Below are 18,085 nucleotides of genomic sequence, written 5' to 3' on the forward strand. Positions count from 1 at the left end.
ATGAGAGAAGGATGGTAATCCCATAGATGAGATGTGGGGTGTAGCGAGGTAAGCAGCGCTGTGTGAAGGAGTGAATAAGTGAGATTTAAAACTGGCTAAGTAGAATCACCACACAACTTTATTAATGTGTTCTACCTGTCAGGGTTAAAAAGGAACAGCTCAGTGGTATGGATATAAACCACTGTCACTTAAAGGTCGACATGTTTCAGCCTAACGATCTATTGCAAAGTATCTGCGGCTTTCTTCAGGACCAGAATGTTATTATGTGTATATGCTGCTGCACTCAAGTGAAACTCATGATGAAAAAATAATAAAATATTATACACCACCGGTATTCCTGCGTATCATTTGTCTGTCAGGTCATACCCAGGTATCTGTAAATTTGAAATAGAAAGAAAGAGAGAGACATACACTTTGCTAAGTTATCCCATGTAATATAATGCATACCGTCTATTTTTTTCTCTGTGTTGCATGTATATATGCTATAAACATAGTCATATGAACAGTAAACTTACCCTCAATTGTCGGATAGTCCTGCCTCACCTCTACCTGGCTGGCTACTCTGGAGGGAGGCCCCGCTCTACGGGAAATAACATCAGTGACTGAAAGAGGTGCACTGTTCTCTTATTTCTCAGAAAACATAGCAACTACCTCAAACAAGAGTGTAAACAAACCCTGAGTTTGACAAAATACTAATACTTTATAAGTTGTAAAAAAAGGAACCAAGTACCTAGTTAGAGTTGACTTGGTAACAATATGTGTAGAAGAATGCATAAAGTGCCAGAGAGCTGCCATCATAAATATGACTTAGAAGATGGAAAATTCCCATTTAGGAAGCATCTAGGTGGTCTAAAAACGAATTTACACAAAGGTTTAACAAAAGGTTTAACAAAAAGTTTTAGTTCCCCACAAGAGCCAGGTAGAGGTGAGGCAGGACTATCCTACAATTGAGGGTAAGTCTACATTATAATAAGGGGCGGCATAAAAAAGTAAGAGGTGTTTTGCGGTAGAACGCCCACCACGACACCCATTACATGCCCCTTTCACGCTAAGTGCTGATTGAAAGGTGGCCTTATTCGCAAGGCGGCATTAAGCCATGTTAAGTGGCTTAACGCCTCCTTGATAATAGGCCAAAGTGCTTATCGCCACAGGAATGTCATAAAAAGTGACGTTCCTGTGGCGATAAGCTCTTGAAAATATTTGTTTAAGTCCTTCCTCACTTATATTGAAAATGTTAGTCCTCGTCCACTATTTAGTTGTGTTTTTTACACTTTCTACAGTTGTCGCATTTGTTTCCGCTACAGAGACCTTTGTGCTCTAATATTTCACAGTTTGCAATTTGAAATAATAATTGGATGCTGATTTGGTGACTGGCCCCACCATGCCTTTCGTTTGGCATAAGCTATAGTTTTATGCAAAAAGGACAGGTGTCCTAGTTTAGAACAGTGCGTGGATACTGAATAAAATGCCATAATTGTCTCAACCCTTTCTGTAACAACAACTTTAGTCTAGCACAATCACTCCTGCATACCTATGTTTTTCCGTAGGTTAAAGGCAAAGGGATGATTTTAAGCAACAAAGGTATTTATTGCAAGCATACTTCTTGCTAGTCAGGATTTGAGCATTTTTTGTTCGTGGTACAAAGAAAATGACTATAGTAGTTAAAAAAGGCATTCACAATTTCATGTGATATTGTCACATCGAACCTTGAGCAATTATGTATAAAATATTCTTTTTGATATGTTAATTGTGCCTTGACTTCAGGGTAACATAAAATTATATACAATGAAAAGACAATGGTCCCAGGGGATATTTGAACTACTTTCCTCATTTTACAATAACTTTTGGATTTTAAAAACCAGCGCTTCACGCGAGACGTTTCAAGGCGTGGGCAAAGTGGGCAATTGCCTATGGTCCCTACCATGCAGGCCCCCCTGGGAAGGTGGACTTTCGCTCTAGGTCACATATGCATATTGCTGTATCTCAACCTTTATCGCATCCCATTTTGTTGGGTAACATAGAATTTTAATTTGCAGAAAACGAGAAATAATGGTCAAAGTTGTTGCGAACAGAGTCCCCCCAAAATGTTATCAGCCAGGGGCCCACACAATTCTTAACTTGACACTGGCACTTCCATTAGTTACCCATAGTTGACTTACTTTCTGCTCTATTTGTATATCCTTGTCCATATTGCTTGTTAGTATGTAGTCCCAATGAGATCTGTTTGCTAGCTCTTCAGCTTTCTAGGTCACCTAATGTGTGGTAAGATTATGAATATTGGCTTTTAAAGGTTACCAATGTGGCCATTATTGTAGTCCATATGGACTCCAACAGGATACTCCTCATGTATGAGGTAAAAGACTTCTTAGTGTGGAGCATTGATCCGAAGGTCTGCTTAGTTTAAGGACCAATCTGTGGCAGAAGCTCACATTTGGTCAACATTGGTGTGCACAAAAATAGGCTCATCAGCATTCAAAAGCACATGTTTGGTACCTATCCCCAAATAATGTATTCCAGCCATATAGATACGTTTTCATTTCTGACATAAAAAAACACTCAAAACTATTTCTTTCCGAAGTAATATACAATTTATAGATACAACTTCTATGCGTGTCTAGGGATCTTTTATCGATATGAGAGTTAATGGTCTGTCCAAATTAATAGTGTACTAAACTTGCATATGTGTGAAACTCTACGAAGTAGGATTTCTTAAATAGTTTCTTTAATTCATTTTTATTGAGATTCAGAAACATGAGAACTGATACAGTCGACATTGCAAACCAGTGGAGGCATTCTTGCGTGTACAGAACCGCAACTGCTGAGCTCAGATAGAGGAGTTGCAAGCAAGTCCATCAAGTAGAAGACGAAAAGACAGAAGTATACATTTCAAGCATAATGCATTCTAGCACAAGAGCAGAACGTTTTCTAGCTCTTTAATGTTAGGTAGGGCTTGTAAACTGGGAGTGAGAAGAACGTATGGAGGGGACGAAGGGGGCACAGCGGGGTATGGAAAACTCAAATATGAGATGTTTTTACGTTGACAGTATGGCCGGGATCTCCAGATGTAGAAGAAGCTCAGGGCGCTATGGGGAAGATTGACTTTCCAAGTATATTGCAAAAACTGTGAGGGGAGGGTAGCCCATTGTGAAGAGATGGGTCGTTTGCGGATGCCTTGGACCACTTCCACTGGCGTAACGAAAATTGAGGGGGCCTCCCTGCAAGGTATGTTGAGGGCCCCCCTCCGGGGCTCAATTAGGAGCTCTCCGGACAGAGTGCAGTGCCGAGGGGGCCCCCTGGCCCCCTGGAGCTTCGGGTCCCCCGCACCTTGTGGGCTGCGGGGGCCTGTGTTACGCCCCTGACCACTTCATACCAGAAGGTGTCCTCTTCCGCAGTTCTCCACTTATGGACCACTCCATACCAGGCTGTCAGGGGGTCACTGTGGAGTGCCAATGTGAGTGTGTGCCTCACAAAGAGGGGCGTCAAAGAGGTGAAGCGCGAACCTACTTTGCGCCGCTTGAAGATGCCAAGGGAGCATGCTTCCCAGGTGTGGATGTCAGTGAGCTATGTGACCTGTCGCCACACAGCATGCACCTTATCCCAGAAATTACAGAGGACTGGACAGGACCAGAACATATGCATTAAATCTGCCCCTAAGACCTGGCAACGTGGGCAGCATGCACCTGCTCTGTGTAAAAAAATATTTTATCTGAGTAGGGGTAAGGTATGCGTGGTGCAGCATGAAAAGTGGAAGGTTTTTGTATCAGGAGTTGCTGGATACCTGCTGAAGGAATTCCAAAGCTATTTTCCATTCTTTGTCATGCAATGTGCACTCAAACTAATTTTTCCATATATGTCAAAGTGTGTCCAGGGACAGCATTGTTACGTCGCGGATGGCTTAGTACAGCCAGGTAACAAGATGGCATCTGCCACCCATTGTACGTATAGTTTGTAGTACGAGATGTGCTGCAGGTGCCCCACATAGTATGGTGTGTGTGCATGAGTTGTAGATCTAAGAGATTGTGCCCCGGGGTAGATCATAGCCTGACACTACTTCGTCAATTGGAAGGAGCTGGCCATTTAGAAAGAGATCAGCAACAGTTGCACCCGAGTGTATGGATCACAGTGGTTGGTCAGGATGCAGTGGGTGTATTGCCTACTTATCTCAGATTCCCTGCAATCCTGTTGCTCTAGCAAACTCATCAAGTGTGCCTTGAAGTGGGGAGCGGTCAGAGGTGATGTCATTCAACTTGATAAGGAGGTAGTCAGCGTACAGAGACAACACATGTTACCTGTCCTCCGGGGGATCCACCAGGCGTGGCCTTCATCCTGAAGGCAAATGGCTAGGGGTTCCATCGCACAGGCGAAAAGTAATGGTGAGAGGGAACACCTGGTTTGGTTCCCCTGCAAACCTGGATCGGGGTGGAGAAGAGACGTCCCAGGCAGACCTGAGATGTCAGGTTAGTGTTGAGGAGATGAGTGTATGCGAGAAGGCACAGGCCAACTCCAAACATGCAAAATCTACTTTTTGAAGAGATTACCTTCAAAGCCATCAGCAGGATGCAAAATAGCCAGATCGATAGGATGAGTTTTTACAAGCCACTCCTGCGTCACATTTTCAGAGTGCATGACACTTTATTGGGCACAGGTGACGATCTATAGATGGTTCCAAAAACCTCTGGCTAGAGATGTGGGAACTGGCATGTTAGAACTGGGGGTCTCCAGTTGGCAGGGGTAGGTACCACTGTCCAAATAGGGACCCTTGCTTCTAGTCAGGGCAAGGAGGAAACCCTCTGAGATAACCCCTGCTCACCCTCTAGGTAGCTTGGCACCAGCAGTCTAGGCTAACCAGAGGCAATGTGTAAAGTATTTGTACCAACACTCACAGTAACACAGTGAAAACACCACAAACTGACTCCACAACAGTTTAGAAAAATAAAGGTATTTTAATCTAAACTATACAAGACCAAAACGACAAAAATCCAACATACACAGTTCAAGAATATGGTTTCAAAAGAGTTCTTAAGGTTGCGAAACAATTCTTTAGGTTGTGATAGAATTCTCTACGTTGCAATAGAATAATCCACAGATGCGTGAAAAGTTCACAGTTGCGTCACGTTTACTCACAGTACCTTTTAGTTGCAACAAAGTTCCAAAAGCAGAAGCTGGTGCGGTGGAACACATGCGATGCGTTGCTCCTGAGACCCTGGGAGGCGTTTGCGACAGCCCCGCTTCAGCAGCGGGCATGTTGCGATGAATCTGGTCTGTATGGGGAGGAAGGCCACTTGTGTGGATTCCGGTGCGTAGGTTCCATAGGAAGTTTGTTCTCGCAAAGGCACGATGCGACGATCTCGTAGGGGCTGCGACGATCTCCGGGGCGACGATGCGCGATCCAGCGGTGATCCACTCTCTCGCAGCTCCTCGATGCGATGGCTCTGCGATGATGCTCGCAGCGACGTGATGCGGTCCGCCAGCAAGCGGTGCGGCGATCTCATCCAGCGACGACAGGCTCTGTGACGACACTCGCAGCGATGTTCGACTTTCCCGCACCGGTCTGGTGCGTCCCGCAAGCGAAGGATGCGATGGCTCTGGCAGCGGCAACAGACGCTGCGACGATCTCGACCTTCGTAGTGGCGGGAATCTTCTCGCACTGTCGGGGATGCGCTCCGCAAGCGAGCGATGCAACACTTTTCAATTGCAAAAGTTTCTCAAGCTTAGTTTCAAGCTTCCCAGCACAGGTACAACTTCCAGAGGCCCCACAACTGGATCAAGAACTCTAGGAAGGACAGAACTCTCTCAGCAGAGTTCAGGAAAGCTGGGGGTGAAGTCCTTTTGTTCCTTGGACTTCAGAACAGGGAGCCAGCTCTTCTCAGGCCCTTGGAGATTCCTTCAAGACAGGGGACACAGCACCACAGCAAAGTCCTCCTCTCTCATTGGCAGCAAAGCAACAGCAGGTCAGTCCAGCAGAGCAACAGCAGGACTGTCTTCCTTCTTCAGTTTCAGCGTTCTCCTTGGCAGAGGTTCCTTCTTGATTCCAGGATGATCTAGTTTTCTGTTGTCAGGGGTCCTGTACTTATACCCCTAAAAGTCTTTGTTCTCTTTGTGCATGTGGGCCCTGAGCCCGGTCTGAACCAGTTCTGGGTGTCTCCTGAGTACTTTGTTTTACTGGCTTCTTCTTTCCTTTCAGAGTGAGGGGCAGGGTCGTCAGCCGCCCAGCAGGAGGTGGAGCCAGCATTGTGGAAGGCAGGCACAGCCCTATTCAGGCCCAGATGCTAACTCCTCCCACCACTCCAGTTGCAAATGCAGTCATTCAGCCTAGGGTTGACTCAGCCAGCCTCCTGGGGCATCCCCAGCCTCTGTCACTCTTAAACCAGACAGTCAATCCACAAACAGGCCAAGGCACACAGAAAGGTCAGACAAGAGAACAGCAACTTTCTAAAAGTGCTGTTCTCAAACACAGGATTTAAAAACAACCTTTCCTAAAAGATGTGTTATTAAATTCTGAGTTCAGGGATACTAGATACTTATGTCCTATCTTGTTCCTATGGGAAGATATGCTGTTAACCACTGTAGCCAGCATCCCCCATGTTAATCTATGGAGCAAGATAGCCTTACAATAGTGAAAACGAAAATGGCTGCCATTCACTATCAGAGCATGTCACCTGCACTAGTACATGCTCTACCTTTTACATACACTGCACCTTGCCCAGGGGGGTACCTTGGGCCTTCCATAGGGGTGACTGATGCGCACAAAAAGGGAAGGGTTAGGCCTGGTCAGTGGGGACACTGACCAGGAGGACATGGCAGTTTCTAAACTGCACACAGGCACTGCAGTGTCAAGCCTGAGACATCATTTTAGGTCTACTGCTGTGGGTGGCACAATCAGTGCTGCAGGCCCACAAGTAGCATTTGTCATCACCAGCCCTGGCACACCCAGTGCACTTTACTAGGGACTTCATGGTGATACAAATATGCCAAACATGTATATCCAATCAGAATAACACTTTACATAGGGAGCACTTACACTCTGGCACTGATCAGCAGTGGCAGAGTGTCCAAAGCATCTAAACCAGCAAAAACGAAATCCAGCACAGCATCAAAAATCCAGGAGGTAGAGGCAAAAAGATAGGGTAAAACCACGCCAAAGATGCCAGGTCTAACATGGCATCATTTGTGGAGATCTTAATATCCTGATTACCATCAGAAGAACTCTTTTCCCTCCTGAGGCGGAAAGCCAGGAGGTCTCTTTCTTTTACTTTTGCCTTGACACCCTAGGAATTGTATTTGTTAACTCTGTCTGCCCGTGCTTGATCAAAAAGCACTTTTTAAGAAAATAACTTGCATTTTCTAGCGTGTTTCTTTAGCGCTTGATTAAAAAGCGCTATAGAATAGAGACTCCTCAAGCGCTCCTAAGCGCTCTGGGCCCCTCCCCTACCCGGACCGCCCTCGGCTGAGCATCGACGCCGAGGGCAGGGATTCGAACTTGGCGGCCATATTGGGTGTGGGCCAGGCGAATCGCGCGCTCTAGCAGCGCTATAAAAAGAACTGTCATGACTCCGCACAGCGGACGCGTACAGCGGACGCGCCGGACCTGCGCCGGAGTCGTGCCAGAGTCATGCCCGTTTGCGCCCGTTCGCGCACTATCGGGCCCAGGGCCTAAGACCCCTGGTATACTAGCCCCATGCCCTTTAACACACTCCCGCTCGTCACTACTCTCGCTCAATAGGATACTTCCATCATCATGCAGTCACTCGATGGACCTTGAGCTTGGCTACTTCTCTTGTAGTAACTGCTCTTTTAGGGCCACAGAGGCCATTACTAAAACTATACTATCCCCTAAAAATAGGTTAGTAGATACTACTTTAAAGATGGCACTGGTTAACTGCCGCTCTTTACCTAAGCACTCCACGGAAATCTCACCACTGATTGGAGATTTAAACGTGGACATTCTATTTTTAACAGAAACGTGGCTTGGCACGTCCTCTGGCCCCGACATTGTCCAGGCCCTACCCGCTGAATATCTGATCCAACACAAAGATCGAGAACTTAAAGCTGGTGGAGGGATCGCCATTTTATATAGGGAACACTTAGTTTGTCGCCTAATCAACAGCACTATCCCAGACTACGAGAGTACACAATTTTCCATCTCTTACTCCCCAGAACTCTCAATTTCCGGTCTCTTAATCTACCGTCCTCCTGGCCAGATTGGTCAGTTTATAGAAGGGCTAATTGAAACAATTCTTGAATCAGCCACCATGGTCTCTAATTTCATGGTGCTAGGAGACCTGAATCTTCGTTTTAACAACCCTTTGGACATTATTGCCACGGAATTAACCAAAGACTTAGCTGCATGTCAACTTAATCTGATTGTACAACACCCCACTCACTCTAAAGGGAATCTTTTAGATCCAATATTCACCAATGTTGCAGAAATGTCTTCATCTGTACCATACTCTATTCCTTGGTCAGACCATATGGTAATACTCTTCTCATGGAAAATTAACAGACCGTGCATCAATCAACCCCTCCATAAAACCTTAGGTAGGTGTTGGACAAAGTTAGAACCCAGTGACTGGATAGAGTCTCTGAAGCAGAACGAACCTATGGCCAATCAGAATATTGACAGGGCCAACACAGACTTCAATCAATGGATAGAACAATCACTAAATAGTGTGCTCCCTAAAAAATGCATTTCAAAGAAAAAAGGTCCGAATAAACAGCCATGGTTCAACTCAGACCTAAGATCCCTTAAACAGGAATGCAAACGAGAGGAAAGACAATGGCGAAAACATTTCGACGAGGAGAAAAAAACCAAATACAAACTTACAATTAAGAAATATAAAACTGCACTTAACATAGCCAAATCCACTTTTTATGCTGAAAAAATCGAAAAATCTAGTAATGCTCCCAGAGAAATGTTCAGAATAATAAAAACTTTGACAAGGGCCCCTGATCCCCCTACACCTGTACTTTCATCTGAAGAATCTGGTGCCCGCTGCAACGAGCTAGCAAATTTATTTGCCACGAAAATCGAAAAAATTCTTCTCTCTCTCCCTCCACTTCCAGTAGTTGAATCCAACCCTTCTTCGAGGGATGATATCGGCTCTACCACACCCCATCTTGCTTCCTTCCATCCGCTCAGTGATGATCTTTTCCCTTCCCTTTTTAACTCCATAAAGAGCGGTTCTCCCCTTGATCCCGCCCCTATGTCCGTCTTGAAATTAGCCCTCCCTCACGTTAGCAGAAACATCATTGACCTAGTCAACACTTCTTTGGAGTCTGGTATAGTGCCTCAAGACTGGAAATTAGCTATGGTAAGGGCTCTGTTGAAAAAGCCAAATCTCAACCCTGATGACTTTTCAAACTACCGTCCCATCTCCCTTCTCCCTGGTATCAGCAAGCTTGCGGAAAAATGGGTGAATAAACAACTGGCATCCTACTTGGAGTCTCACAACCTGCTACACCCCACACAAACAGGCTTCCGAAAGGGACAGGGTACCGAAACAGCTTTGTTAAGGGTGGTCGAGGTATCCAGGAGGATTCTGGACGCTGGTGGCAGTGCGGCCATTATCCTCCTGGACCTCAGTGCCGCCTTTGACACGGTCAACCACCGTGTCCTCCTAGCCCGTCTAGAGAGAATTGGAGTCACAGGTAAAGCTCTCGAGTGGCTTGAGTCCTTCCTTAGTAATAGATTCTTTAAGGTCTTCTCAGACACCAACTGCTCCCTTCCAGTGCCATTACAGTGTGGGGTACCACAGGGCTCCTCCCTTAGCCCCACACTGTTTAATGTGTACATGGCACCCTTGGCAGAGGTGGTGGCCCCTTTTGGAATCCAACTGGTGAGCTACGCTGATGACACCCAGCTAGTGGTCTCCCTCACCCAGGCAGACTCTCCTCTGAACAATCTTGGCAGCTGCCTGGGTGCGGTTGCGGAGTGGATGGATACATCCCACTTGAAACTGAATGGAGGAAAAACCGAGCTGATGATGCTCGGAAGAAAGGCCACCTTTAACACCTCCTTTATGTGGCCTCCCTGCATGGGACCTGGACCTACCCCAAAAACCGAGATAAAAAGCCTTGGGTTTTGGCTTGACTCAGAATTATCTTTCAAAACCCAGGCAAGAAAAACAGTGGCTACTTGCTTTGGTCTAACGAAAACCATTCGCAAAATCCTCCCCCAGCTACCCGAAACCTCCAAAAAAACCATAGTCCAGTCTCTCATTCTGTCTAGGCTGGACTATGGGAATGCACTCTATTTAGGAGCCCCCACCTCAGTTATCCATCAACTTCAGATGGCTCAAAACTCCGCAGCGAGGCTACTCACTGGCACTAGTCATCGTACCTCAGCAGCACCCTCACTAAGGACCCTGCACTGGCTCCCAGTAAAGGAACGGGTCCATTTCAAAACCCTTTGCCTAGTTCATAAAACTCTCCATGGGAATGGCCCCCCCATCCTGAATGATATGATCAGACCATATATTCCATCTAGGGATCTTCGCTCTAAACAGCAAAACCTCCTCATAACACCCAGAACCAACAGAGCCCGATCTGGGGACCGCCTTTTCTCGCGAAATGCAGCAAAGCTGTGGAATGCCCTCTCGCTCCCACTTCGTCTAGAACCCAACTTGCTGGCATTTCGAAAACAACTTAAAACAGGACTGTTTCCCAAGGCATAGAGGAGTTAGTTTCCATCGCCCAGATCTTGTTTATTTCTTCTGATCGGCATCAAGCGCTGGGATGCTTTCGAGTAGCCATGCGCTATATAAGAGCCAAAAAAAAAAAAACCATAGGACTGCCAATGTTGGTACATTTTTGCTGTTTGCATTTTTTTCTCAAACTGAGCACATACTCAAGTTGTACCTTACGTACTTGAATAGAAAAAGACAAAAATGCATCTGAGGAAACTTGTGTTCATATTAAGAATGAATGTGATTCTTTGAAGTAGCACCAAGACACATTTGCATGCTTTACCCTCTTTTAATAGTACAGCAAGGACAAAATTATGAAATGTATTGCTCTTTGTGGGAATTCTCATTGGTTGCCAATCATTTAAATATCTTTGTCAATTGTGTATTTGCTTTTCAATTTACATCTCTAAGGAAGATATGTATGACTAGATTTAGGTTTCTAGGTCACTGCACAACACAGTCCTATTCCACCGCAACACTAGACCAAACTGCACAAAAATTACCCTCAAGTGGCTTGTGGTAACATTAAGAGGAGAAGAGTCCTAGCAGCTAGTCTTCGTCAAGAGAGCTGGACTTAGATTATTGGTATTCTTTTGTGATGGTAGCAGGTTGAAGGATAAATGTACAAACCAAAGGAGTGCTATCTAAAAGAGATATCAGTTTTTTAATTGGTTTTTGATTGAGCAAAGCCACTTCATCTATCACTTGTTTACTTCTTAAACAAGTCTGCTTAGATTGGGGAGGATCATTTTTAACATTGTTAGTAAGCTCCTTGCACCATAGGGAATCAACCTGCCCCTCATTGCTGAGGTTCTACAAGTTCAAAGCATTAAAAACGTGATTAAGCAAACTATTCATACCTCACTTTTTGGAGAAGATTGAACAAGAGGGCATTGGCAGGTAACAAATGTTTGGGTACACACAGAGGCAGAAGGGTGTCCTATAGTTATATGAGCTAAACACCAGCAAAAGAGAAACCTCAGTTGCTTGCTGTGTGAAGGTTCGGATCTCATCATTGTAACTCAATCTTTTAACCTTCCCAAGTAGATGGCATGAGTGTTTGTGATTTACTTTTGCCAAACAAAGCAATAACATTTACCAATTGACACATTCTATACTCTGCTCAATTGAACTGATAATCTGCACATACCACACATTTCTCTGTATCAGGCAGTGCAGCTACAAAGCTCTCACTTATGATTGTTTTCCTAGTTGAAACTAAATAGTTACATTGAACTTGAAGGGGCCAATTCACAGACCTAATCGGAGATAAAATTCTAAACTCACTGCTTTTGGTATTCACAGAAGGCATTTAGAAGTAGTAAAGTTATGAATACTAACTTTACTACTACTAAATGCCTTCTGTGATTACCAAAAGTAGTAAGTTTAGGATTTTATCTCAGATGAGTTCTGCGAATCGACCCCACTGAGTTGAGAAAGAATAGTAGGTCAAGGACTCACATTTGTTTAGAAGCCCTAATATCGTAATTTCCTCTTTCATATAAATGACAGGAAGTGTAATGGGACGGACCCGGCAGTCCACTGTTGACAGTCCAGAGAATCAAGGGGAGAAAATAGAGTCTGGCAAAGAAGATCCACTGTTTGCCAGCAGTGGTCCCACCCTACTAACAGCGTAGTAGCACAAGCTTTGCACTGAACACTAATGTAAATCTTTGACCTGAAAAACCATGTGCCACTGGGTCAATACTCATTTTCCTTTACAAGGATCACCATCTGAGACATGGTGATCCCGGGTATAGAAAATACACAATGTCCTCCTGTGCAGGGAAAGTAGTGTACTCAGTGTCATGACCATTGCTATTTTTATTTTAACCACTTGCATGCTAATGACAAGGTCAGCTCGTCATGCAGTTTACTGGACCTGTACTTATGACGAGCTGTCCTTGTCATGAACAATGGGTTTCTAGGATGTTCAGCGCCCAGCGGGAATTGCCTAAGCAGCCAAGGTGTTAAAGAAACAAGCTCCAGCTTTGACAGTTTTATTTGTGAAAAACAAAACTATTTATTGAAAGGGCACATCACACATGCTATCCACTCAGCAACCTGTTATATCTTCAGTGGAACTGCCACACCAGTGAAAGCATTGAGAACATTATCTGCCTGGCGGGAACCTCTAAATTTGATAGGTGGTCCTCTGTCAGAGTATAAATTAACATGTAAGATCCAGTACCTAAAACATTTATTTATATCCAACTTCACAAAATGAATGAAATGTAATGGTGGTGTGTAATAAAATCAGCCAAATGAAAAAATCCATGTTTTCATATTAATTGACTTACATTTAGAGTAGAAACACAACATGTAATGATACAAAATGCAAGTTTTGTACTCACTGCTAATATCGCCCGTGATGAATGTAGTGTACATTGCTTGAAAACTGTAGTTAGTGGAAGAATCTGTGATAAACTCTGCTGTTGCTTGATTGGAAAATATGCGCACTGTGCCAGGATTATTGTCCACTAGAGAAGCTAGAAAGAATAAGCAATTCAAAACATGAAATCACTATCAAAGCTTACACAATTTTCTAAGGGTTATGTTTTTCACACAAAAGTTAAATTTACTGTAATCCCGATGTGAATATGCGATATGGCTTACAAATACCACAGAATGATCTTCGACAAACCGGTTAATTTTAAAATGATGAATGTAGAATCTACATTTTAGATGGACAAACCAATTAGGACAAACACCGTGACTGTAGCACCAGCAAGACCAAGGTTGATCTTCTCTTATTTCAACTGACTAAGACGCCCCACCACAAGATATGCCTTCATCTCCCATTTATATTTTTCTTAACTAGTTGATACATGCACATATCTGGCTCTACCCTGGCGCTTGTTATCTAGTTCCACACTCATCACTGTTTCCCGAATCCCCTTTCTAGTTTATCACCAGAAATAGAAAGGAGACTTATGGAACCAGGCCGAGTCCTCCCTTGACACTGAATTCGAATGCTTGATTGCTTGAAGCTCTGGAGTTGCCTCCTGTTTAGAGGAGCACCAGTCATCAAATAATCAGTGCCATTGCAATGCCGCTCGTATTCAACAGACCTGTTGCTCAAGTTCAAAAGCTGAAAATTTGAGGTTATGAAAAGAATCATACATTTATTATACAACTATGGAACAAATGGAAAGTGCAAATTCTGCTTTGCTAGAAAGGTTGAAATTCCTTGTGAACCCAGTTAACTGTAATTCTGTAAGTTTATAACAGGAAGTCAGTGAACCAGCAAGAGAATTCAGGTTTGGTGAAGGTTTCTATTTGTTAGAAGACATCTCTCTGTACATAATACCACAAGTGCACTTTAAAAGGGGGTCTTAATATAAGATACAAAAAACATGTTTTTCTAAACGCCACTAGGTTTGTTAGAATAAAGTAGTTCCAAGATACAGAACACTAGTATTTGGGACCTTGCAGAGGAGAGGATTGACTTGACAGGAGAGGGTTTTGATAAGGTAATGGCAAGTGGCATATGTGGATAATCTAGAGTAGATAAAATATTAATATTGAAATTGAAGTGTATACGTAGTTGCAACCTCAAAGCAAATAAGGGCAGCATTAACTTGGTCTATTTACTAATAAGGGCTTATAGGGAAATACAATACAACATATATGAATACTAGTTTTCAAATCTATTGTAACCTTCTCAGATCAAGTAAATGGAGGATTTTATCTTGGCCTATGAAAATGAGCACATTGTCACTGAAGTGACGCAATCTACATATTAATTGTTTTCCACTTAAATATTGAATCAAAAATATGATGTGACCATAATATTGGTTTTAAAATATCGTGATTATAAAAATATCACAGGAAAGAATGTATGTTTTTACTTTTTAATCTACTATTTTAGTTTTAAATGTGGTTTAGTAAAATATCCTTTTTATTATGTATTCCTATTGTATTGCCATTCCGTTCCAAAAAGCTTTATTTAACGTATTAAGTCATAAAAGCACACAAAAGTACATCTAAATCAGTTCATAAGACATCTAAAACAATTCATAAAACACCTTATCAAATATGATACACGTCCATATGGATGAATAAATACAAATATCCTGAAAACGCTATGTACAAGTATAAAAATACAATAAAAAATTGTTATGGTAAACACTTTGTAGTTATTCCATAATACGAGCTACAGATTTTAGAGCAAAGTAGTTATAGAAACGGGCAAATGTTTCCACTAAAGCAAATTACAGCGTAACATTATCTCATTTAATCTGCTGCTTAATTGAGGAATTGTGCTGTTATTGCCCACACCCATGCCAGGTATTTTGCCTTTGCTATGACAATCACCTTTGCTGTGTCGGTTCTTAGGATTCTTTCAGCTTCACTTGATCCTCTTGTTCCCAAGAGCTTGCAAATAGGGGGCATTGTATCCAATACATTCTAATAATAGGCGGGCCAGTGATTCTTTGCTATGGTGGCAAACCGGACACAAGTCGTTATTGGGTTTGGACTATTTACTAGTAAAAACTTTTAGTGGCAATGTACCCACCTTAAACTGGAAATATTATTTTTGCTTGGGGAGCTTTGTATTAAAATCCCAATATTGTTCCAGTATAGGGATTGGTTTACAGTCTAGGAATAGCCCTGTTAAAGAAGAGGACTCACAACTTCTCAAAGTATAAATCTGGATCGATTCCCAGTATTTGGCTTTCAAAAACGTTTTTGGGGGAAAGATAACATTTTTAGGATTTACCCATAGTGAATTCAAGCTGATGTTCGATAAAATAGCTCTAAGCTCCCTCAGCCATTTTATTTGGTGCAACGTGCCTCCCCTTGTTATGTCTAGAAAACCAGCTGCATACTCTGTAAACTTGGTGGTAGACCAGAGTCTACGCCAGTATAAAAGGAGACGTAGTTTAGCAGTGTCTGCGATTGGCTTTCTCCCAAGATCGTTCAATAACGGGCATGTCGGGGTGCTCTGTGGCAAGTATTGTATTGCATTATTTTATTTTAATTATTTATTTAATTGTAACATTTATTTTTCATTGTTATAGAATAATATTAAAATACTGAATATTTTGTAAGTAAATGGTTTATTGATGTATTGATTAAATTGAATTGATGAATTTATATGATATTAATGAGTATACATGTTTAATACTTTTAAAATTATTTGTTAACTTGGTAATTTTGGTTGAAGATTTTATTAGGGATTGGCTGGGAAGGCTGTACAAATATCTACATCCATATGTATATCTGAATATATATATATATACATATAGTTATACATGCATATTATTTAATGGTAACTAATATATTAAGTTTAAAATTATTTTTTACATGTTTAAGTATTTTTCTAATATTTAATTAATTTTATTTTCGGGTTGAGGGGTTTACTAAGGATTGGGTGGGTAGTTCTTATATAAAATTTACTCAGACAGAAATTTAGGTTTTGCTCTGGCTAGTTCATAAAATTGTTGTGTTTGTTCATTTCCCCTGGTAGACACATCAATGCAAAACGTCTACAGCATCGGTGTAAACCCAGAAGTCGATTGTAGTTTGCACTGGACTTGGTCAGTGCTTATCGGAGTGTCATTGTAAGGGTTTCAAGCTCACAGCTAGGCCTGCCTCCCTTTGTCTTCCTAGTCAGCTTGGCTCCAAATCCAGTAGGATGGAGGCTGCTCCAGGACTGGTTTGGAGTGATCATAATAGAGAGTTGCCCTCATCATTGTAACCTTAGCCACACATGTGGTTGGGCACAGGGAGCTCTAACCAGTGGAAGAAAGATTCTGCCATGATGGATTTAGGTAGAGTGGGGCACTGTTGGATAGTTTATATTAAAACACACAGGACGTATTGCAAATATGAGTGAAAAATGACATCAAGTTTGAAAAGCAGTAATGCCGGTTTTGTAGCACAGCCCCATTGCTGGCGAATTCCAAATCAAATCTCTTTATTTGCATAATGATACAAAACGTAAACCACATAAAACAACACATAGCAGATTAAAACATTTTTTGTGCCGGGTCGTATCTCCCTTCTGCCCTTTTAGAAGATCGCAAATTGCACAAATAAAATTTTGTTGAAAAAGTAACACAGTCACAGTATACTTTTGTTGGTAGCAATGCTAACCGAGCACTAGATGTGCAGGCTGTTCAATAATCAGCATTTAAAGTTTAGCATAGTCGTCTAACAAGTTCAGAAAGGGTTTCAGTATTCTGAAAATTGTTCCTATATCATGAAAATATAAATCTGTGATGTGCTATTTTCTTCTAACAATGTTCAATCAATCAAATATTATCAATAATTAAAACTAGGAGAGAACAAGTTAATTAATTATTTTAAATGGTCATCTTTACGACTTTCTGGCAAATAAATGGTTAAAGTTATTTCACAATAAAACTTAGAAATACTTGACAGCATGAATCATTGAGAAATAAACATACCTGTGATTTACCTCAAGAAAAATCAACAAAACAATTACAAAAATGACATCTTATACTTACCTTTTAGAGTTTTATTTTTTCCGATGCCTTCATACAAGTAGAGAATACTTGAATAATATGGGACATCAAATGAACTGAAGTTTATTTTAATTGCAAAGCCATCTTTAACTCTGCAAACAAAAAGAATTAGCAACAGTATTAGGGCATTTTATCATTAAAGCTTAAAGGCAACGGAGTATTCTAATACTCTGTATTATGAGCTACCGCACAACATTCTTAGGGGCTCTTTTGGATAGTAATAGAGAAGGGCGAGATTCTGACGGAAGTGCCAAATCCAAAAGAAGACTCATGGTGGACTCTCCTACATCATAGGTAATAGATGTATTATGTTATGTTACTGTTGTACAGTACAGTTTTTACAATTATTGGCCTCTTAGTGCTTTGCACAGATATTGGTCTTCAGTTGTGACCCATCCAGCAGAGGCTCTTCAGTGGAAGATTTTATTTCTGAACAACACCGGGGTTAACGCGTGGTTGTGAGTTGTGGGTTATCCTCATGAAGGTGTTTCTGTATGGTGTGAGGTAGATCGTATGGCCTTCCAACGTAACAGTGGTGAATTTCAAGTGATTAATGAGATGTTTCTGTGTGGTAATTCCCAGTAGAAATATAGGTTCTGAGGCCCACTACATAGATTGCAGAAGCTATGGCATAGTTGATATGCAGGAGCAATATATCTTGTGCCCTTCAATATAGTAGGTACAACCATTTCATTTTTTCTAGTGAAATGCTTGAGAATCTTACGTATCTCATCTAGGGTGTATTGTTACGGATCTAGTTTGATATGGAAACACCCTGTCCTGTGATTTTAGTCCACTCTATCATTATATTTCGATCAAATCTGTCCCTCTAGTGCCCTATTTCAATTGATCTTGGGCATAATGGCCCTTGGGTGTAATGTGCCTCTGTTGTTGTGTCTGATGTTT

General features: G+C 42.1%; 1 protein-coding gene across 1 annotated transcript in view; it reads right to left on the reverse strand.

The window, feature by feature from the left end:
• TMPRSS15 (transmembrane serine protease 15) overlaps window positions 1-18,085 on the reverse strand; it is a 1,630,091-nt gene that overhangs the window by 822,532 nt on the left and 789,474 nt on the right. Inside the window, exons 9-10 of the mRNA XM_078658360.1 lie at window positions 17,162-17,271; window positions 13,040-13,174 (exon numbers count right to left, since the gene is read on the reverse strand). Coding sequence (XP_078514486.1) covers window positions 13,040-13,174; window positions 17,162-17,271 — 245 coding nt within the window. The remainder of the gene's footprint in view (window positions 1-13,039; window positions 13,175-17,161; window positions 17,272-18,085) is intronic.

The sequence above is a fragment of the Lissotriton helveticus genome, chromosome 8 (assembly GCF_964261635.1).
Source record: "Lissotriton helveticus chromosome 8, aLisHel1.1, whole genome shotgun sequence".
Taxonomy (NCBI): domain Eukaryota; kingdom Metazoa; phylum Chordata; class Amphibia; order Caudata; family Salamandridae; genus Lissotriton; species Lissotriton helveticus.